The sequence below is a fragment of the Aulostomus chinensis genome, chromosome 20 (assembly GCF_037954235.1).
Source record: "Aulostomus chinensis isolate RoL2024-O1b breed Wild chromosome 20, RoL_Achi_v1.0, whole genome shotgun sequence".
In the NCBI taxonomy this organism is placed as follows: domain Eukaryota; kingdom Metazoa; phylum Chordata; class Actinopteri; order Syngnathiformes; family Aulostomidae; genus Aulostomus; species Aulostomus chinensis.
The window spans coordinates 3,549,004-3,570,986 of NC_141339.1; the positions used below are offsets into that span (position 1 = coordinate 3,549,004).

At 45.7% G+C, this 21,983-nt stretch overlaps 1 protein-coding gene across 3 annotated transcripts in view; it reads right to left on the minus strand.

Annotated features, from left to right (window-relative positions):
• Positions 1-260: 260 nt before the first annotated feature.
• LOC147242251 (adhesion G protein-coupled receptor F5-like) overlaps positions 261-21,983 on the minus strand; it is a 32,172-nt gene continuing 10,449 nt past the window's right edge. Inside the window, exons 2-21 of one of the 3 annotated variants that reach the window (XR_015110674.1) lie at positions 18,212-18,308; positions 15,667-15,715; positions 15,421-15,567; positions 15,154-15,327; positions 14,053-14,202; positions 13,807-13,974; positions 12,823-13,454; positions 12,651-12,712; positions 9,906-10,027; positions 9,563-9,778; positions 8,099-8,302; positions 7,813-7,941; positions 7,541-7,722; positions 6,430-6,606; positions 4,955-6,328; positions 4,710-4,751; positions 4,003-4,053; positions 3,852-3,915; positions 2,865-2,984; positions 261-2,230 (exon numbers count right to left, since the gene is read on the minus strand). Coding sequence is in view for 2 of the 3 variants with exons in the window: in XM_086189928.1 (XP_086046054.1) it covers positions 2,926-2,984; positions 3,852-3,915; positions 4,003-4,053; positions 4,710-4,751; positions 4,955-6,328; positions 6,430-6,606; positions 7,541-7,722; positions 7,813-7,941; positions 8,099-8,302; positions 9,563-9,778; positions 9,906-10,027; positions 12,651-12,712; positions 12,823-13,454; positions 13,807-13,974; positions 14,053-14,202; positions 15,154-15,327; positions 15,421-15,567; positions 15,667-15,715; positions 18,212-18,308 (4,099 nt within the window). In the remaining variant the exon portion in view is untranslated. Of the gene's footprint in view, positions 2,985-3,851; positions 3,916-4,002; positions 4,054-4,709; positions 4,752-4,954; positions 6,329-6,429; positions 6,607-7,540; positions 7,723-7,812; positions 7,942-8,098; positions 8,303-9,562; positions 9,779-9,905; positions 10,028-12,650; positions 12,713-12,822; positions 13,455-13,806; positions 13,975-14,052; positions 14,203-15,153; positions 15,328-15,420; positions 15,568-15,666; positions 15,716-18,211; positions 18,309-18,556; positions 18,721-21,983 lie in introns of all 3 variants that reach the window. The other 2 variants (XM_086189929.1, XM_086189928.1) reach the window with 2 other exon arrangements.

Here is a 21,983-nt window from a genome sequence, read left to right on the forward strand (position 1 = left end):
AACCTGATCCCCTCTTGATGTCTTTGGACTGTGGAGGAAGCTGGAGTACCAGAGAGAACCCAGCAGGAACAGGGAGAACATGGAGACTCACCCAGAAAGACCCTGAGCTGGAGCCGGGGCTCCACCCACAACCTTCTTGCTGGGGGGCCACAGTGCTGACCACTGCTCCACCGTGCCGCCCACATACAAACTGAAACACTGAAATTTTAAAAAGCCTTTACGGCAGTTTTGCACAAATTTGTACTTCGACTAATCACGTTAGCAAAGTACATTTATTTGCATAGAGAACAATTCAGCCACACAACTGTGCATTACATGGAACGTCAGTTGTGAAAGCAATACAAGGCAGTAGGGAATGACATCTATACAACTAAAGGAGTCAAGTAGCAATGAAGATAAGCTGAAACAGGACAAGGATGATCAAACCAGGCAGCGGCAGCAGGACACGTCTTCAGATTGGATTGAAGAAAACTGAGAGTTCCAGCTGAGTGTTGAAATAACTGCCAAGTAAAATCTCAATGTTTAGAAAACAAAAACTCAACGGTCAGCAGGACATTGAACTGAGTTTGCAGTGCATTGCATTTGAATTTGAATTGGAGGAGCATTATTGTGAATCATTTGCCTACTTCTATATCATTTATTGTAATTATTTTATAATTTGTGCAGAAAAAAATCTGTGTGTAAAATTACTCAACGGTCCCACAAAGCGTTATGTGTCATTGATACCTCCCAACGGTAGAAGTCAAGGGAGGCAGTCTTTTTGTTGAAATTCTATTAATAAGCAATTTTAATGAAGTTTTCAATCATTTCTGGTTCGTTTAAGCATGTAGATTTGCAATCAGTCAATATAAATCCAGTCAAGGCTGTCAGACAGGACAACCTGCTCTCACACTGCTGAGGACAACACCGGTGATGAACTGACACTAGCTGGAACAAGCGTGGTGCGTTTTGGAGACACAATCCTTTCATCCATGGTCTGTACCTGTGGGGGGGCTCAGCTGACATCAGGTGAGAGGCGGGGTCACCTCTCGCATAAGGAGACGGACAACCACTCACACATCTATGGATAATTTAGAGTCTCCAGTTAACCTAACGAGCATGTTTTTGGAGTGTGGGAGGAACCAGGAGAGAACCCAACAAGGTTCATGCAGGGACCACGTCAGATCTGAACCAGGACCTTCACTGCTTACCAGTCCAACACTGGGGCACCCATGTAGACCCTTTTAACATGAACGGTCCAATAATTTCCCCTCTAGGTGGTGCAAAATGCATTTTTCTGTTCAGTTCCAGGTCACCAGTCTGCCAGCAGTAGTGGATTATGAGGCTGTGAGGTGTACGTGGTGCGTGAGTAGGCTGGAGGTGTCTAACGCAGCAGCAGTGTGTGAGGGAGGAGCTGGTGGGACCAGATCCGCCTCGTTTTCCAATCAAACACGGATTCTTGGAGATCTGCTGACTTCTTCCTGAACAGAACACTCACTGTATTGACTGGATTTGACCTGGTTACCTGACCTGGTCACCCCACCTGGTTACCTGACCTGGTCACTCGACCTGGTTACCTGACCTGGTCACCCCACCTGGTTACCTGACCTGGTCACTCGACCTGGTTACCTGACCTGGTCACCCGACCTGGTTACCCGACCTGGCTACCTGACCTGGTTACCCGACCTGGCTACCTGACCTGGTTACCCGACCTGGCTACCTGACCTGGTCACCCGACCTGGCTACCTGACCTGGTCACTCGACCTGGTGACCTGACCTGGCAAATAAATAACAAGTAAAGCATCTGCGGGCTTTGAGCCGTGTGAAAGTGCTCTTTCTTTTAGTTTCACTCTTGAACAGAAATCATTTTATGTTGATAAAACAAAGTGCATAAAACAACTTACGTACAGATCGACTCTATGCTGTAATATACTGTACAGATAATATCAAATACAAATATACATTTTTTTACACTTGCTGATTTGTAAGTATTAAGTACTTACTGGTATTACATCATCATGTCACAGTGGAAAACAACAACAACAACACAAGCAATGAATAAACAGAATGCATTCCATGACTGTAGTTGTCCTCTGCCTGTCACGGCACATCGCACGGTGGACGCTCGATGAGGTTCTGCCAGTCGTAACTGATCCTGCGATGAAATCAGGCTGCTGCGAAAGCCTGCACCAGCAGTAAAAGCGGATTCTGATGGTTTGTCATTCTTGCTCTGATTTGCCTGATGGGAATTCTATTTGCACAAGGCAATTTGTCAGTGTTATAAGTTCACTGATCTGTGGGAGGCAGCCTTGCCAGTCAAACTGCTTTGATTGGCAAAGTAAACCCAAACAAGTTTTGCATTCCGCATGTACTTTTGTTAGAGGACAGAGATGGAATGACACACACACACAATGGAGCTATCATGTGTTCAGGTCTCAGTCTTGAGACCGTATCTCAGGAGTGCCGTGAGGAATGTTCATAACACCTGGCAAATAATTCAACTGCTGAAGATAATTCATGATTTTGTGGCAGGCAGAGACTGCATTGTAAGATACTATACGTCCTGAGACATCAGGCCTAATTAAAAAGACCTTGTTAAAAAGACAAATTCTTATTTAGCTAAATCTACATATTAATTACATTAGGACAGACGTCACAGAGGCATCAACCATGGTGCAGGATTTGTAGTTTTATAGGAAATACTGAAAAAGCCAAACTAAGTTACATTTTTATTTGGTGAATTGCAGTTACTGCAAAAAATATAGTAAACACTTCACATCCACCACAGTCTAAGTCCGACTCAAGAGAAGCTTTGGATTATATCGCAGAAGTCCAGCATGTTTCTCCCCCGGATGTTTCATGATGTGCTACAGGGTACATCTCACCTTCATGCATGGAAAGTGCCACCGCAGCAGTGGAGACAGCGTTTGCTGTGTGCACCGATCATCAAGTGTTGCTGAAGGACTGAGCTTCTCTGGACATATTAGATGACACATTGTAACCATCTGAAAAACACGTCAGAGAGAAAGTAAATTTACCCTCAGACTGTAAGCTGAGCGCTCTGGTTGGCGGTGGATTCACTGATTAGCAAGTTGCTAAAAGTAGCGAAGCTTGACAGTTTCATTGTGGGTTTCCAAAGTCATGAGCAACAAGTTTCTTGTGGCACATAAACACTCTTGACCTGACTTCCACTTTTGGTTGAACTTTTCTGTCTCTCTTTTGTGTTGTTGACTGTGAGTTCTGACGGTGTGGTGAACAGAAGCTGGAAGCGGTAACAAAATGCCAGAAAGAGTCTTGTTTCAGTTTCTACGCGGTCAAGTCACGTGGCGGTTTAAATGTGAGATGTTACCAGAGGTGTTAGCTACTGCTAGCAGGACCAGCTCAGCTAACCACCGCGCCCGAAGGGCTGTAGGGCATGACCGCTAAGACGACACTGTCCACGGGCAACTGTCCAATCCAGCATCAGCAAATTTCAAGCATCATCTAGATTAAAAAAGCACAGAGTAAATTTGGAAACAAATGCAGCACTGCTGTTACCCACTTACCAGTTGACCGATGCAAAAGTAAAAGGGCTTTGGAACCACCGTGGCGTACACTCGCACAATAAGCGTCAAGCAAGAGTAACGGAGAGTAAATTCATTATCAGTGGCTGTGAGTGTTCGTGTGCATAAAGATGTAGGGAACAATCTGCCTGGTTGGGGTTGTGATATTCATGTTGTGTCATTAAGAGCCTCTGTACAGACGTGGAACTGAATTTCCTGAACAGGCCAACCAAGTCATTCATTTAACACATCTGGCGGGTGGGTGGGTGCTCATGTCAAGCCCTGCGCACGTGTTAAGAATGTCGGCATGGAATTTGTTTCCTCATTTACCTCTTCTTCTTTTCAAGTTCTGCAAAAAACCCAATCCACTCGATGATGCGTTTCCACTGGTGGTCTAAAGAGAGGCAAAAAGTAACACAGTAATTGAAGAAGAGTTCACGAGTACAAGTACGAGACCATTACAGTAGATAATTCCACGTACCCTTGTCCCCGCACCAGAGCTCTGTGACATCATTGCGATTTCTGACCGCACCTGAAAAGTTCACTCTCAAATATTAGCGCACTGTTACACAGCATTTTTATATCCTATCAGGGTAGTTTGTTCATACCAAAGACTTCATGTAGGAATTCTCATCAAAATTCTGACCTCTACAAACAACTTTTTCATTACTAACAGGGAGAGATGGCAAACTGCAGCGACAGCACGATTTAGTAGCCACCGACTAAACAGTTGCCTACATCCATTAAAACAGAAGCACCTGAGCATATTCACCAACGCATGGCGGCATGCTCCTGCCGCAAGATTATAATCCAGTTATTCAGCATTTAAAAGAAATCACAAGCAGACAACGAAGCTAAATGTTATTAACTGTAATTATAAGTAAAAGGCAGACTCCTGACTCAGGTTGGAGAACCTGAGCATGGCTCAGGAAGCCTGTGTTCAATTTTCTTCTGTAAACACATCATTTTTTGGGAGATAATCCATTATGTGAAAGTACACATTCTTGGTAGAGTGCTCTTTACGATGAGTGCAGTAAATCTGAGATACATTTTAAATTGTGTATTTAATTTTATTCTACTAAGGCCAAGAATAGAAGATTTGTAGAGAAATGACAAAGAATAATTGTAATTAAGGTGGATTTTTCTTTCAATAGGCCATTTAAAATATCGGTCTTTAGACAAACATACCTTTCTGTCCAACAGTGTTCCAAAAACTAAGATGAAGAAACCCTATATGAAGACAAAGATAAGCTTCAAGTAAGGCAGCAAAAGTTATAACTCACATTCAAAACTAACCTAGCATTCTCATGTCCATTTCTATATTTCTGAGTTCACCTCATGTGTCATCAATCAGTACAGATTCCAGTACTTTGGGAGGTCTAACTTGAACTGAAGTCAACATCGTTAAAAACTATAAGAACAGAAAAAAATACCTGCAGTGAATTGAAGAATGCAAATGCAATATGGATTCCTCTATCATTCGGGTTGGTCATGGTTCCCACTCCGAGACCCCACGTTAATCCAAAGAACGGCGTGAGGACGGCCAAGCTTCTTGCTATGACCACAAGTGCGTGCTTCTGCTCTGACTGTGCAGCATCTGACACCACTCTACTCCTCAGCATCTTATACAGGACCACCAGGAGGATCAGGAAGTTTATCACCACTATCAGCAGTGCAGGGATCACAAATGCCAGGAGGGCTTTGGACTTGTCCAAGTTCAGCCAGCAGACCCCACTTTCTCGGGTGTAGCTGTCAGTGGGAGCAGTGACGGCTATCGTTATGACTGCGATGATTAGGGGAACTCCATAGCCGAGAGAGAATCCAATAGCCATCATTGAAGCTTTGGACAAACCTCCATCAAAGACGCTGACTGTGCGGTAGAGCAAGAGCAGAGCCGAGGCAAACATCCAGAAGAAGAGTGCCAAGTAGAAAAAATGGATGAAAAAAGTAGCCGCGGTACAGGCTGGTGGGTTTTCTTCCTTTGCATCTGAGATCGCTGCTCCAATAATAAACCAAATGTCTGCGATCAGGAGTGACACTGCAATGTTCACAATGGAAACATGGCGCAAATATGATGTCTTGTTCTTTCTTATTTTTCTCCAGATGACAGCTTCAATGATGAGACATATGACCAATGAGCCCATGGATATGCCAACACCAATGTAGGTTATAAAATCCAACACCGGGTCTCTACGACTGTTGGGGGACATCAGGATGGAGAACGAGGTCAGATGGTTGCATTGGCAGGAGGCAGTGTCATTTACCAAGGATACCAGTTGGCAGCCCTCATCGTCCCATCCTCCAAGACCGTTGAAGAGGCTGAAGTTCCAGAAGACGCAATGAGAGTTCCCCGTATTATTATTCAAAATGTCGAAGGTGAAGGAGACATTATTGACGCGGTCACTCGACTGAACCAGAACGACTCTTCCACCGATGACTCTGAGGGTTGAATTGTTTTCATCCCTTGGAGGCAGAACGTTGTCCATTGAGGCAAATGTCATCAGGGAAATGCTCTTGATCCCTCCAGCAGCCTCCAGTATGTCTATCTCAACTGATGAATTCAAGTCAGCATTGAAAGTGTCTTCAAATGTAGTTTTATTCAAAAGAATAAACGGTGTGCCAATGTTAAAAGAGCCATTGGTAAGACTACGCGTTAGAGCCTCCAGTGAAAACAATAAGGATGAGCTGGCAGCTTTGGGTTGGACACTCTTGGCATCTGACATCGCCATGCTGTTTTTAAAATTCAGAATGTCCCACGACTCCTTCGCATCATCTGTGGTCAGGACACCCGCAGTGAAGAGAATATTCTACATGAAAATAAAAGACAGGTATCAGATTATTAGAGAAGCAGTCCATGTTTTTAAGCAACATGTATTGTTTTAAATAGGGGGGAGCCCAAAGGCCGTACCTCCATAGATGCTGGATTTATTATAATTGACAGGGAGGATGACGCGTTTGCTACATTGCTGAGAATTTCAACAATGGCGTTGATGTTGTTGGAGGAGTTCACCACCTGATCAGCTAAACTGACAGTGGTATCATTCAGTTCCTTCAAGAAGTCTGGCAATGTATTGTTGCTCAGTGACTGTGAAATTAAAACAAAAAAACAGCGTTAGCATTTCGAGATGTACATATAGAAAGAGACAGGAATATATTGTTCCCAAACCTGTGCTCTGTTGTCAAATTCGTGTGTACGTTTACAGACCGGCACAAATTTGTAGTCCAACCTCATTGAAATCCAAGTCTCCCACAGCACCCAATCTATGGTTATGAGTTTGCAATCTGGTTTTGCAAGCGTTGTGAACAGTACGCATGTCCATGCAATAAAAGATGGCAACCGTACCAATAAAACGCATTCAGTTTACCAAGATTTAAGGTTAGAATTACTGTTTCATTGGGGTTTGTTTTGGATGTTCACAAAAAAATTCAAGCAATCTTAGTGAAATATGTTCCACTGAATTCCAGTGAAGAAGTACACGGGTGTGACAAACTCGGCTTTGATGGCCCTGTTAACCTTCAGTGCGAATCGGTGTGAGAGCAAGCACACAGTGTGATACAGCCTTTCTCATCCACCTCTTAAATAAACCAATTACATTTCACAAAAGGACCAATGAAAGTGTCTTGAAGAAAAATGTCCAGGCAAAAAAACAACAACAAAAAAACAGCTTGAATGCATGATTGCTGTCGGAACTCTTTCATTTCACTCATTGAAAAAATCCACAATCTCAAATGCAAAGTCCACTGTGTATGAACCGCGAGTGCCTCGAACTTGTGATGTCACAAACCGAGTCCTAAATATCAGCAGATTCTGTCTTGTTCCAAAGCCCCCATGAGAGGCCTGGCGGTGCAACAAGCACCGAAGCTGTGGAACATTTATGACGCGCAGGCATGACCAATGGAATGGAGCCAAAGGAAAAAAAGATGAAAAAATAGAAGATTTTTCACGTTGAACTTTTTAAATGTTACGCACACACACACACACACACACACACACACAAAATGTCTTCTATGTTCATCACCTGAGACTGGCTGAGCAGATCCTGGACCACCTGCAGGATGCACGTGTCGGTTTGATTCACCCATTCGCCGCTCTCGGCACAGTCTGCCGTCTTCTCTCCCACCTCGTCCGATCCACAGGGAGCTCTGCCCTTATCGCCCACGAAGCCACTGCCAAAGACTTCATCATCCACACATCTGAAACCTGGAGACAATGTAGATTCTGATCTTAGTAGTGACGCAGAAACATCCTCAGTTGTACTACGTATTGTTTCACATGTGGATTGACACTTACTGTCTGTAGATAATGACAGTGTAATAATTTTGTTGAATCGCCTCTGGTTTATCACTTGACAAGTGACAGTTACTGTTGTTGTTGTTGCTGCACAGTTGTTGATTTGGAAGTTATATGTGACATTATTACCTGTAAAAAACAAAAAAACAAATCAGAACATAAAAGCAACCAGTCAACCTGGTGAAAGAGTATCACAATGCAGCAATGACCTGGAATCCACATTAGGGCTAAGCCATACATACCAAAACAGCTGCTGGAGCTGTGGGGCTGGTTGGTGCTGTCTTACCTTCAGCGTCACTGTCCGTAAACTCAACCTTGTAGGGGCTTTGGACTGAGCACTTCAGTGCAACTGTTTTGCCAACTTCACACTCGACACTCCGATGGAGCGGTTCCACTTCAATCCGGGGGGCTTCCTTCAAACTGAATATGCCATCAGATGTCTGTCGGAAAACTGATTTGGTTTCTGAAATCAGTTTGCAATCGTAACGCCCTGTAATTGAAAAGCAATCATGAATTGAGACATGAAGCCATGCTGTCAAACATATACACTGACATGATGTGTCTACGATGATGAGGCTACTAAATTGGTTGGGCCAGGGAAGCCACCAGCAGGTGATAGAGAGGGCAAAACTTAAACCACATCTTGGGTTTGTGTTAGAACCCCACCCACACACACCCACCTACCCACCCCACATTGTCCAGTTACCAGATCCCAATGCAGTAAGGGATCATTACAGCCTCCACAGAGGTCATGTGACTGTGACATTTTTTTCTTGTCTATTAACAGAAGTATGTAAGAACTATGAGGCCAACTTTCCCCAAACTTGGGGGAAGAGTGGAGCTGGGGCCTCGTACCTTAAAAGAGGAGAAGGAGGAAGAAGAAGAAGGAGAAGAAGAAGAAGAGCTCATAACGAGCCCAGATCTGTTTTGGAAAAATCACATTTGTTAAAAGTAACTCCCACGTTAGCATACCAAGTCATCAACCTCACTAGGGTTGAATACGTCCATGGACTGGAAAACACAAACATTGTGTAGAATGTGTACTTTTATTTTTGATACTGAAGTAAACTCAAAAACAAATATTTTCACTTTAGTTAAATTTTTGAATGGAGACATTTACCAGAGTACTATTTCATCTGGGTATTTGTACATTTACTTAAGCAAAGGAACTGTGTACTTTTCCAGCCACTGCATGAAGCGCCATGTGCTGAACAGTGGTAAAGGTTCCCACAGGAGAGGGCTCAGGGGCTGGTGACCTGCCTGACAACAGGATCAGCCCCAGGATTACAGTACTGCTCTGCCCCTGGCTGTTACAGGGGAGAAAAAAAGCCCCAATTTAAAAAAATTAAGTTGCTTTGTCAGCGTTCAGCAGTGTCTACCTATGAATACTGGACTTCAAGCAAACAGGCTGCACTGTCGTAAGGTCTATTGAGGCCTTTGCCAGTAGAGAAAGACTACAAGTTTTAATTTTATCCAGGCCTTTATGCCGCTGATCAAGTTAGACCGCGTCTGTCTCCTATGGTTGAATGACACACCAAGGTCACGTACATTTTACGGTATTGGTGTATCACCCCCCCCCCCAAAAAAAACCCCAAAACAAAACATAGTGCATAGTGTTTCTGCCACTGTGAGACATTTTTTCCCCTCCTTTCAAGCTGAACTCTATTCAGTCACACAACGTCCTGCACAGCGCCAACACGTAAACCAACATGATTGAGACTGGGATCGCAGCACCAGTAGAGTGTCTTACCGTTGTCAGTGGTAAAGAACCTCGACACCGTGAGCACTGACTTATTCAACTCAGCTGTGATATCGTGGTCGCTGTCAGGCAATATTGACTTGCTGTCACGTCTCCACTCCGCACTCACCACTGCAAAACTGAGGTCTCCTGGTGGGGGTCCACACGTTACAGTCACTTTGTCCCCCAAAAACACTTCATTTGGTGCAAAGTTTAGGAAAGTTGAGCCTTAAAAAAAAAAAAACGGCAAAAAAATCCGATGATTAATACACAACCATGTCTGTACAGTGACAGCCTTTGCAAATATGAATGTGAAAATTAGAAAATAAACCACTTGAAAGTGAAACTGTCTTACTATCGTATATCATTGGGTAGAATTTCTCCAGCTGTGTGAATATCCCTGATTTCACTGCTCGAACGTCCTCGTCGTTAAAAGACAGTGCTGAGACAGAGTAGTCTACAATGGTGCTGCCGGACCTGTGAAGTAACATCTAATCCAGATCAACATGCGGACGAAGTGCAGTAGCCTCAGCAGTGACAGTAGAGGAAGAAAAGGAAATTTTCGATATCTTAAATAAACTTTAAAACAAAACATCTACTGACCACAAAGAAGTTGAATTAAAACTGGTGACCAAAGGTCATCGAGGGGATCTCAGAGCCACTCACACACATTCATTGTTTTCACATTTCAAACCACGACATTTTTAAACAAAATGAAAACAGCTGAAGTTGTACTTCTGTGTAAGACGACACAAATTACTGGCCTGTTTTCTCTACTTCCAAAATTCTCCAAAATTCTGGAAAGACTATTAAACAACAGATTTATCAAGTTCTTAGATAAGCATTAATTACTTTCTGCACGGTGGTGCAGTGGTCAGCACTGTCACTTCACTGCTAGAAGGTTTCGGGTTCAAGTCCCAGCTCGGGCGTGGGATCTTTCTGTGTGGAGGCTCCATGTTTTCCCTGTACCTGCGTGGGTTCTCTCTGGTACTCAGGCTTGCTCCCACAATTGGGGACGAGGCTGATTGATACTCTTAATTGACTGTAGGTGTGACTGAGTGTGAATGGTTGACTGTCTATATGTGTTGGTCCTGTGATGGACTGGTGACCTGTCCAGGGGGAACCCCGCCTCTTGCCTGTAGACGCTGGGATAGGCTCCACCCCCCGTGACCCTTAACAGGACTAAGTGGAAGAAAATGGATGGTCTTTCTGACAGTCAGTCAGGCTTTAGATCAGTCAGTTCAACATTAGTGGGACTGACTGATTGAATTGAGGAGATCACAAATGCGGCTGGAGTATTCTTCCATATTTAACAAGTCACTAAATATTATTGACTGTATGGGGGAAATCTGCTCTGGGTGAAAAATGTAGGAATTGACTTAATAGATAGGTCAGAGGTCAGAGGTAGTAGTCTCAGGAAGTATTTTATGAGTTCCTGTGGCCACCCTGACCTCAAGGCACAAAAGGGCAATAGACCAGGATGAAGAGGGGAGCTGAGAAGCAAATATTTAACAGGTGTTATTTCCTATACCCTATAGTCATTGCTTTGATGTGGAAATCATCTGCCCCTTTGTTGTTAATGGTATAAAAGGTTGGGTCATTGTACATATCGAGAGAGAACAGTCAGCAGTCTTCTCTCCATGCTGCATGCACTAAAGAGACTTGCTTCATCACACAGAGTCTGTAATTCTTCAGAGAATTAGCAACTCTCAACGGTCTACAAGGATTATTTCCCTTTCAAAAACTACTTAAGACAGAGGAAACAATTTGTGGAGTTGGGACTGCACGTAGGGCGGCACGGTTCTACAGTGGTTAGCACTGTCTCCTCACAGCAAGAAGGTTCCAGGTTTGAGCCCCGGCTGGAGCACGGGGTCTTTCTGGGTGAGTCTGCATGTTCTCCCTGTTCCTGCGTGGGTTCTCTCTGGTACTCCAGTTTCCTCCCACAGTCCAAAGACATCAAGAGGGGACCAGGTTAATCCAGACTCTAAATTGACCGTAGGCGTGGCTGGGAGAGCCAGTGGTTGTCTGTCTATATGTGTTGGCCCTGCCATGGACTGAACCCCGCCTCTCACCTGAAGGCTGCTGGGATAGGCTCCACACCCACCACCTTTAACAGGATAAGAAGAAGAAAATGGATGGTGTCCTGTCTCCTGTTCGGTGTAATTATTACTGACTCCTTGTGGAAATTTCTAGTGTTGCTTCTTTTCTGCCAGTACTTTTCCACTCATTTCTGTCAGTAGTGTTCAATTAGTTCTACACAGCTTGTGCTCATTAGTGCAGTGGGCACCAAGCACTGTACATGTCAAGACGTTTTCTCCAGTAAAGCCATGCTCTTTGGAAGAAAATGGTTTGCTGGAGTTTGTTGTTAGCTATCTGTCAAGCTGTTGTCCGGCTACACAACCGCGATGACAGAATAGATGGATGGGACTATATGTAATGTCATGCTTGGACATCGCTTGTGGTGTCCCCCAGGGGACAGTTTTGGGTCTAAAAATGTTCATTCATTCTGGGGTGAATTTAAGGGAGCAACTGGAGATGGTTACTCCAGACACATGCAAATTAAAAATGTGAATTGACGGAAACTAATTATAATTTAAATTCACTTTAAAATCACTTTATTTTATAATTGTAAAAGAACTAACATAAGTAGATGGTGTGGACATTATAAGAGTTGACGGAAGCAAGTTTCTTGCTGTGACACCAGATGATAGAATACGCTGGAAATCTCACAGAAATCATTGACACACATTCAAGAGGCATTTCAGTCGTGGGTAAGGTGAAGCGAGCTCGCCACCATAAACCACTCCTCCTTCTCCACTGGTTTACCCTGCTTAGCTTACTGTGCAGGACCTATAAATGGACTTTATCATCAATATTCCCCCAAAAAAAAAAAGAAAAAAAGAGCCACTACGATAATTCATTATGCTGGTTGTGGGGATGACACAAATAAATTATTCTTAAAATCAACCTCTGCAAAACACACACACACACACACACACACTTAAAGTGTACATATGAAAGTACGTTTCCAATTGACAACTGCTGTCAGTAGACATGAAATAATGCAAGAACAAATCACAGCAAATCAAATGTAACTCACCTGATGTTAATGATTTCTGCTGATATTAGATTTTTGATGTGTTTCTTACATTGTTCCTGGATCTGTTTGACACACATAATGACCTGTTATTATTTTCACAGTCAAATCAAGATCAAATATTACATCCTTCGATAAGACAGACAGACAGACAGACCAAAGACCCAAGACTTACGGCCTCACGACAGTTTTGGTAAACGGGGTTGTCTGTGTCATTGTATGAAGAATTAAAAACAATGTCCATGGAAAAATGGAGGTTCCTCTTTAGTTGTGTTTGAGTTGCTGGACTTCGAGTTGTTGTCACAGCTGGAGCTAATGTCACTTTTGTTACTTTTTTTGTTGAAGTTGGAGGTGATGTCACTTTTGCTGTCACAGCTGGAGCTAATGTCACTTTTGTTACTTTTGTTGTCACAGCTGGAGTTGATGTCACTTTTGTTGTCACAGCTGGAGTTGATGTCACTATTTCTGTCACAGCTGGAGTTGATGTCACTATTTCTGTCACAGCTGGAGTTGATGTCACTATTTCTGTCACAGCTGGAGTTGATGTCACTATTTCTGTCACAGCTGGAGTTGATGTCACTATTTCTGTCACAGCTGGAGTTGATGTCACTATTTCTGTCACAGCTGGAGTTGATGTCACTATTTCTGTCACAGCTGGAGTTGATGTCACTATTTCTGTCACAGCTGGAGTTGATGTCACTTTTGTTGTCACAGCTGGAGTTGATGTCACTTTTATTGCCAGGGTTGGTGTTGATGTCACTTTTGTTGCCAGGGTTGGTGTTGATGTTGGAGGTAGAGTTGATGTCCCTGTGAGGAGAACAAAGTCCACGTCACTAATTCATCAGTAACCTTTGTACTTCCCACAGCAGCGCTGGTAGTTTCTACAGAATCTGTCCAAGTTGAAGCAGTTGTCCTCCTTTACTGGATGGTGTCGGACAATGCAGGATACCTGGGGTGGAGAACTGGAGACTCAATAAAACAACCGTGGTTTTCAGTTAAACAGCATCTGATCAAGTGATGAAGTCACGATGAGATTAAGATCTGACTGAAAGTGAGACCTGACTACACACACACACACACATATTTTTTACACTGCCATCCCCCAACGGTTAGTATTGAACACAGTTTGGATGTGGATGTGTTGCTACTACACACTTACTTGTGATTGGTGTACAGAACTGTCCATCAGGAGGAAGTCCATTTATGCAGCTGCAGGCTCGTGTGCTAGCATTGCTGCACGAACCATAGGTGGAACACTTGTCACTTGACCATTCAAAGTCCTCCTCACACTGACACTGAAGAATTCCAGTGGCGTTCGGTCGACACTCTTGAATGAACGTACAACATGTTACAACATGACGACAGCGTTGGAAGTTGGCTAGAGAAGGAGACAAGAACTCCTCACCTGTGGTCAGACTTATGCTGTGCACCATCAGTGTTTCAGTGATGGCAGTTGGGAAGGCGATATTTCCGAGAGTCTCCCTTAATAGATCCATGATGTCTGTCAGGACACTGCCAGCTAGAAAGCGCACCTCGATGACTAAATCGATGTCCACTGTGGAGCAGCACAGGAGAGTCGGTCACACTCACAGAACTGAGGGTGTTCATATTTCCAGACCCCGGCTATCATAAATGACATCACATCCTTTTCTGAGTTTTTAATTTGTGGGCATGCAGCAAGTGTGTGTGTATAGAGAAACTAACTGATTAGAATTAATGCAAAAGTATCTGAGTGTGATCGTTAATAAGTTAGTGGGAGATGGGTCAAGGCTTAATACTGACAAACACGCAGACGCTCAGACAAGTACAGACACACACACACACAATCAGACACAGACAGACACAAACACCCACACGCTCAGACACAGACACTCACTCACACTCAAGCAGACAGACACAAACACACACCCACACCCACGCTCAGACACTTTTGCCTGTCAAATGTTTCTCCTTTCATATCTCTAGAATCTGTGACTTGTCATTTACCAGGTGAATTATCTGACTCTCCTTTCATCAAGTTGCCACAATTGGATGATTAAAAATGGCTGAATGGACCCAATAATTTCTTATTTAAAAAAAAAAAAAAGGAATTAAAAAAAAAAAGTTTCCATAATGAAACTGCCGCTCATAGCACGCATGGTTGGAGGAGCTGATGGATGCAAACACCACCTGCTGGTAGAATAATGCCATTACCATAAAATTGTTTCACTAACAGACGCAGTCCTGCTGAACTCAGCCTCGTCAGTTCTTCATTCATACTAGGATGGAGATTGAGAAGTCAGCTACGAGGCACTAAAGCACATCCAGACTGTTGCAGCTGGATTGCAGGTCATGAATAAACGTCTCGTCTTCTTAATGTTGGTTGCGTAGTAGAAGCCTCTGAGCTCTGTATTTTCTGTTATTCACTGACTGTTTCCATCAGAAACATTGCGTGTGTGGGATAATGAACAGCATTTGCACAGTATTAGAAAACTAACTTCCCACTGGGGATCGGATGATGACCCACCTGCCCTACTGGTTTGTAACTGACAGTGCTGGTTCCCAGTTGGACGAGCATTAATGCAACCGCATGTGTCGTCAACGATGGCATCACAGTTCTCATACGTGATACAGCTGGATTTCGGCCAAGCAAAGCCCTCCTCACATCTGCACTGGTAGCCAGTCTCCTGTGGTGAACACACTGTGGCACAACACATTGACTCTCACAAAAAAAAAAAAAAAACAACAACACACGTTTGACTGTGGATGACTTCTGGTAAACGGCGGGTCCGACCTGTCGTGATCAAGACGCTTTGGATGTCAAGACCGTTGCTGTTGACTGGGAAGTTGTCCTCAATTATGCTTGTGAGCATTTGGCGCTCCTCAGTGGTAGAGATTTCTACTTCAACCTCGATGATGTATTCTGTAGGACTGATGGCAGCTGTGAAGACATAGAGCACAGTTAACCCTTGACCCTTTCACAGCAAGACACATGTGACTACATATGTACGTGGTTAGAAACGGCGTAGTCTTGTCTCACCCTCACTTAGAACGTTAGAAACATACGGTGGAAGTGTACCCATGGAATCCTGGGGGGGGAAGCACAACAATTATATTTAAATTATTTCTAGATGATTTATAATGATGTGTATCAGACATGTTATTAATCATCACTGTAAATGTCATGAACTGATCAGTTAGCTTACTGTAACATCTGATTAATGATGCAGTCAAATCCCAGCTGATGTCCTACATACAGAAGGGCCCTGCTGATCATGGATTTTTGGGCCTGAGATTGATTGAGGAAAAAAATCACCAATACAGTGAATTTTTGTCCCGGTCTGATAAAAGACCTTTTCTATGTTCACTGTGCACTGGTTTTGAATCACTATGGCAATGTAATATGAACAGAGCAGCGTTTATCCCACACACGTAACACCCTCATCCAGTTATCTGTATTCACCCTTCCTAGCACGCCTCAACATGCTAGCAGGGATTAGCATACCTCGGCAAATCATCTCGATATTTGCAGCGAGATCAAATATCATAGCATGATTTTATTGCAATAACATTTCAAAGATTTGAAAGCATAACTACACTTAGTACTCTTTATTTTGCGACTGAATACCCATTTAAACTGAGGTTAAAGACCCCCAGGACACAGACCGCTGTGCTGTCTTCAGTCCAGTCCAAAGTAAATACATCCTTCTCAGAAGCTGCCTGACTTTAGTTCCTTAGGAGCTGACCAGACGACTACGCTTCCAGGATGCAGGGTTACTTGTAGTCTCTAAAAGTAGAATACATTTAAGAGTAGGCTTAAAACCTTCCTTTTTGATAAAGCTTATAGTTCAGGCCGGTCGGGCTGATCCTGGACCAGCTCCTAGTTTATGATGCTCTAGACTTAGACTACCGGTGGACTCCCATGATGCACTGAGCTTTCTCCTCCTCTCTGTTTCTATCAATCTTTATCCACAACATCCACATGTATCAGTGTATCCATTAATCCCAACTTCTTTCCTGGAGTTGTCTGTGCTCTCTCAGCCAGCAGGTCACCTGGGGCTGTAGATGTTGGGGCTGTAGATGTTGGGTTGAGTTCTTCCTGTCCTGGACTACCCTCTCTCTCTTTTCAACTTCCACAGTTCTCTCTCCTCTTATCCCCCTGCTCCCCTAACCCACCCCTTTCTCTACCCTCCACCCCAGCCCCATCTCTCTCCTCTCCCTGTCAACCTCCAACCGGTAAAGGTGGACGGCCGCCCACTCCGAGCCTGGTTCTGCCTGAGGTTTCTTCCTGTTAAAAGGATATTTTTTTCTCACCACCATGGCCGAGTGCTGGCTCACGTGGGAATGTTGGGTCTCTTTCATCTGAGTTAAAGAGGAAGGTTCTCGACCTGCTCTTTGTGAAAAGTGCCCTGAGATGGCGTTTGTTGTGATTTGTGTCCAAGGGAGGACGTGCTTGTGCCTCCTTTTCGGGCTGGGCCCAGCTGGGCCCCACGAACCAAGGCCCGGCCACCAGGCGCCTGCCATCAAGCCCCTACCCCAGGCCTGGCTCCAGGGCGGGGCTCCGGTGCCCCTCTGGGCAGGGTACACATCGCACTTGCTGCTTTTTCCATGAGGGGTCTGTTGAACCGTTCTTTGTCTGGCCCTTCGCCTAGGACCAGTCTGCCTTGGGTGACCCTACCAGGGGCAAAATGCCCCCGACAGCATAGCTCCTAGGGTCACTAGGGCACTCAAACTCCTCCACCACGATAAGGTGATGGAATCAGCACCTCCAAGTCTGAGGCCATGGTCCTCAGCCGGAAAAGGGTGGTTTGCCCACTCCGGGTCGGGGGGGAGGTCTTTCCTCAGGTGGAGGAATTTAAGTATCTAGGGGGAGATTGTCAGGCAGATTGGGGCAGCATCTACAGTGATGCGGGTGCTAAACCAGTCTGTTGTGGTGAAGAGGGAGCTTAGCCAAAAGGCGAGGCTCTTGATTTACCGGTCAATCTAGGTTCCAACCCTCACCTACGGTCATGAGCTCTGGGTAATGACCGAAAGAACAACATCGCGAATTCAAGCGGCCGAAATGAGTTTCCTCCTCAGGGTGGCTGGGCTCTCCCTTAGAGATACGGTGAGAAGCTCAGTCATTCGGGAGGGACTCAGAGTAGAACAGCTGCTCCTCCATGTAGAGGAGTCAGTTGAGGTGGTTCGGTCATCTGGTGAGGATGCCTCCTGGATGCCTCCCTCAGGAGGTTTTCCAGGCATGCCCAACCGGGAGGAGGCCCCGAGGCCGACCCAGGACACGCTGGAGGGATTATATCTCTCGGCTGGCCTGGGAATGCCTCGGGATCCCCCCCGGAAGAGCTGGTGGAAGTGGCTGGGGAGAGGACAGTCTGGGCTTCCTCGCTGAGGCTGCTGCCCCCACGACCCGGACCCACCGGATAATGCGGAGGAAGACGACGACAATTGATTGATAACAGCGGAAATTTGTCATTGACCTCTTAAATGGTAGGACAACATGTGTATATGTACAGTATGTGTACATATACATATACAAAATTACCCATCAGTGGTAATACTGCGTCTGCAACCACCATGTTCATTCTTACCTCTAGGAACACTCCTTCCTGACTGTATCCTACAGTCAGCAGAGACCAGCATACAACCAGAACACTGATGAATCTTGATGACTTTGGGAACACCATTCTGGACAGAGAGACAGAGAGAGAGCGAGCGAGAGAGAGAGAGAGACAGAGACAGAGACAGAGAGAATTACATCGGTGCAATATTTGTTCTCTAATGTTTTTTTTCAATCTGACTCTGCACAAAAAAATAAAAAATAAAAAACAGCATGTAAAAGTTCCTAATCCTTGACATTTCTCAGGCTGTTATTTTGCATTACACAGCAACATTGCCCTCTGGTGGAGATCAGGTAGTACTCAGGAGAAGCAGACCATTCCATGTCTGGGGTGGGGTGGGAGGGAGTCCAGGCAAGAGAGCCATCCTGATCATTCGGAACATCCGTCCCACCCATGTCATCCTGAGAGTTCAGAGTCTCCTGAGTGTCCTGAGGTTCCTCTTCCTCTCCATCACGTGGCACTGCGGGAAAAAGGTGATGCTGTTGAGAGAGGACAGATCGACGAGAGTTAACCGTGGTGGAAGTGAGAGAGGGCTGATCAGGGTTCTTCTGGTGAAAGTCAGCAATGAGTTGAGGGTCAACAATAAAAGAGGCAGGAACCCAAGACCTTTCTTCAGGGCCATAACCTTCCCAGTCAACCAAATACTGTATGCCTCGCCCTCGGCAGCGAGAACGAAGGAGGCGACGGACAGCATACACAGGGCCACCTTCAATGATGCGAGGAGGGGGAGGAGGACGTGTTGGAGGAACCAAGGGACTTTCTGGAGCAGGCTTGATTTTGGAAACATGGAAGGTGGGATGAATGCGCATAGACCGAGGGAGCGTAAGTCTCACTGCTACGGGGTTTATTATCCTTTCGATGGGGAATGGACCAATGAACCTGGGTGCCAACTTATTGGATTCGACACGGAGAGGCAGGTCTCTTGTGGAAAGCCAAACCTTTTGTCCAACCCGGTAAGCAGGGGCTTGTGATCGATGACGGTTGGCAGAAGTGGAGTAGCGATCGGCAGAGCGTTGGAGGGAACTGCGGGCTTGTGTCCAGGTGCGTTGGCAGCGCTGAATGAAAGTGGTCACAGAAGGGCAAGAAGCCTCTTTTTCAAGGGCAGGGAACAGAGGAGGCTGATACCCATATGAACATTGAAAAGGGGAGAGACCGGTGGCTGAACTGACCAGGGTGTTGTGGGCAAATTCTACCCAAACCAATTGTCTAGACCAGGATGAGGGATTTGATGACACCAGACAGCGGAGAGTGGTTTCCATATCTTGGTTCATTCGTTTGTATTGGCCATTAGACTGGGGGTGGAAACCTGAGGACAGGCTAACAGAGGCCCCCAACAAACTACAGAACTCTCGCCAAAAAATGGATGTGAACTGGGGGCCTCGATCAGAAACTACATCGGCAGGGATTCCGTGAAGGCGAACAACATGCTGAAGGAGGAGTTCCGCAGTCTCTTTAGCAGCGGGGAGTTTGGGAAGGGGAATGAAATGTGCCATCTTACTGAACCTATCAACTATGGTGAGGACGGTGGTGTTACCTTCAGAGGGAGGAAGACCAGTTACAAAATCCAGGGATATATGTGACCAGGGCCGATGGGGTATGGGGAGTGGATGAAGGTGACCAGCAGGAGCTTGATGAGATGGTTTGTGTTGATTACAAATAGGACAGGCTTTGACAAACTCACACACATCCTCATCCATAGTGGCCCACCAGAACCGTCGAGACAGGAACTCCTTGGTTCTGTGTGCCCCAGGGTGACAGGTGAGCTTGGATGCATGTGCCCACTGTAAGACCTCTGACCTTAATGTAGCGGGTACAAAAAGACGATCAGGGGGGCAAGCACTTGGTCCAGGTTGGTTGACTGAAGCGGCTTTGACTCTCTCTTCAATGTCCCAGGAAAGGGAGGCAACAAGACAGGAAGGGGGCAGAAGAGGGGCGGTCTCAACAGGGGAATTGTCTTTAGAAAATTGGCGGGACAGAGCATCGGGCTTGACATTTCTGGACCCTGGGCGGTAGGAGAGAGAAAAGTTGAAGCGTGTAAAAAAGAGTGACCAGCGGGCTTGACGTGAATTTAGGCGTTTGGCTGTGCGGATGTACTCCAGGTTTTTATGATCTGTCCAGACAAGGAACGGAACCTTGGTTCCCTCCAGCCAATGCCGCCATTCCTCCAAAGCTAGTTTTACTGCTAGCAATTCTCTGTTACCAATGTCGTAGTTCTGTTCTGCAGGGTTCAGTCGACGAGAGAAGAAGGCACATGGGTGGAGCTTCTGGTCAGATGCTGAGCGTTGAGACAACACTGCCCCCACTCCAACATCAGAGGCATCCACTTCAACCACAAACTGTCTTTCAGGGTCAGGGACATGCAGAATGGGAGCGGTGGTGAAGCGTGCCTTCAAAGCCCTATTGGCTGCAGGGGTCCAGGAGAATGGGATTTTGGATGAGGTAAGGGCTGTGAGGGGGGAAGCTACCGTGCTGTAACCACGAATGAAGCGACGATAAAAGTTAGCAAAACCCAGGAAGCGCTGTAGCTGTTTTCGATTCTCAGGGGCGGGCCAGGCTGTTACAGCTGAAATCTTATCGGGGTCCATTTGTAGACTACCCTGGGCCACAATGTACCCAAGGAAGGTGACCGAGGATTCATGGAACTCACACTTCTCAGCTTTGACAAACAAGGAGTTTTCCAGAAGTCGTCGCAAGACTGCCCTTACATGATGAATATACTCCTCCAAAGACTTGGAGAAAATCAAAATATCGTCTAGATAAACGAAAACAGAGTGGTTCAGCATATCTCTCAGGACATCATTAACTAAAGCCTGGAAGACAGCAGGGGCATTCGTTAAACCAAAAGGCATGACAAGATACTCATAATGGCCTGTGGGGGTGTTGAACGCTGTTTTCCACTCATCCCCCTCCCTGATGCGGACCAAATGGTATGCGTTGCGTAGATCCAGTTTAGTGAAGACCCTGGCCCCCTGGAGTATTTCGAAAGCTGATGACATGAGTGGCAAAGGGTACCTGTTCTTTATGGTTATCTCATTGAGGCCTCTGTAATCGATGCAAGGTCTGAGGGTTTTGTCCTTCTTTTCCACAAAAAAGAAGCCAGCGCCAGCAGGAGATGAAGATGGTCGAATGAGACCAGCTGCCAGGGAGTCCTTGATGTAGGTCTCCATGGCCCCCCTTTCAGGGCCAGAAAGGGGGTAGAGGCGCCCCTTGGGAGGGGTGGTGCCCGGCAGAAGGTCAATGGCGCAATCATAGGGATGATGAGGGGGTAGAGACATGGCTTTAACCTTGCTGAATACCTCACGAAGGTCATGATACTGGGCTGGGACCCCAGAGAGATCGGGCTGGCCACAGGGAGGTGGAGAGCGGAGCAGTGCAGCCGCCTGCTTCAGGCAGACCTGATGGCAGGCAGAACTCCAACCACGGATGACCCCTGCCGACCAGTCAATATGGGGGTTATGGTGGCGAAGCCATGAGTAGCCCAGTATAAGAGGGAGTCGAGGTGAGGGCAGGACATAAAACTGGATGGTTTCGTGGTGATTTCCAGACATGAGTAGGTGGACCGGTGTGGTCTGATGAGTGACCATCCCTAGCAGATGACCATCCAGAGCCCTGGCAGGCACAGAACAAGGAAGGGGTAACAAACTAATTCCCAGCTGAAGAGCTAACTCCTTGTCAATTATATTCACATCTGCTCCAGAATCAATAAAAGTGGACAGGACTTGAGAGGCTTCCGGCAGAAGGA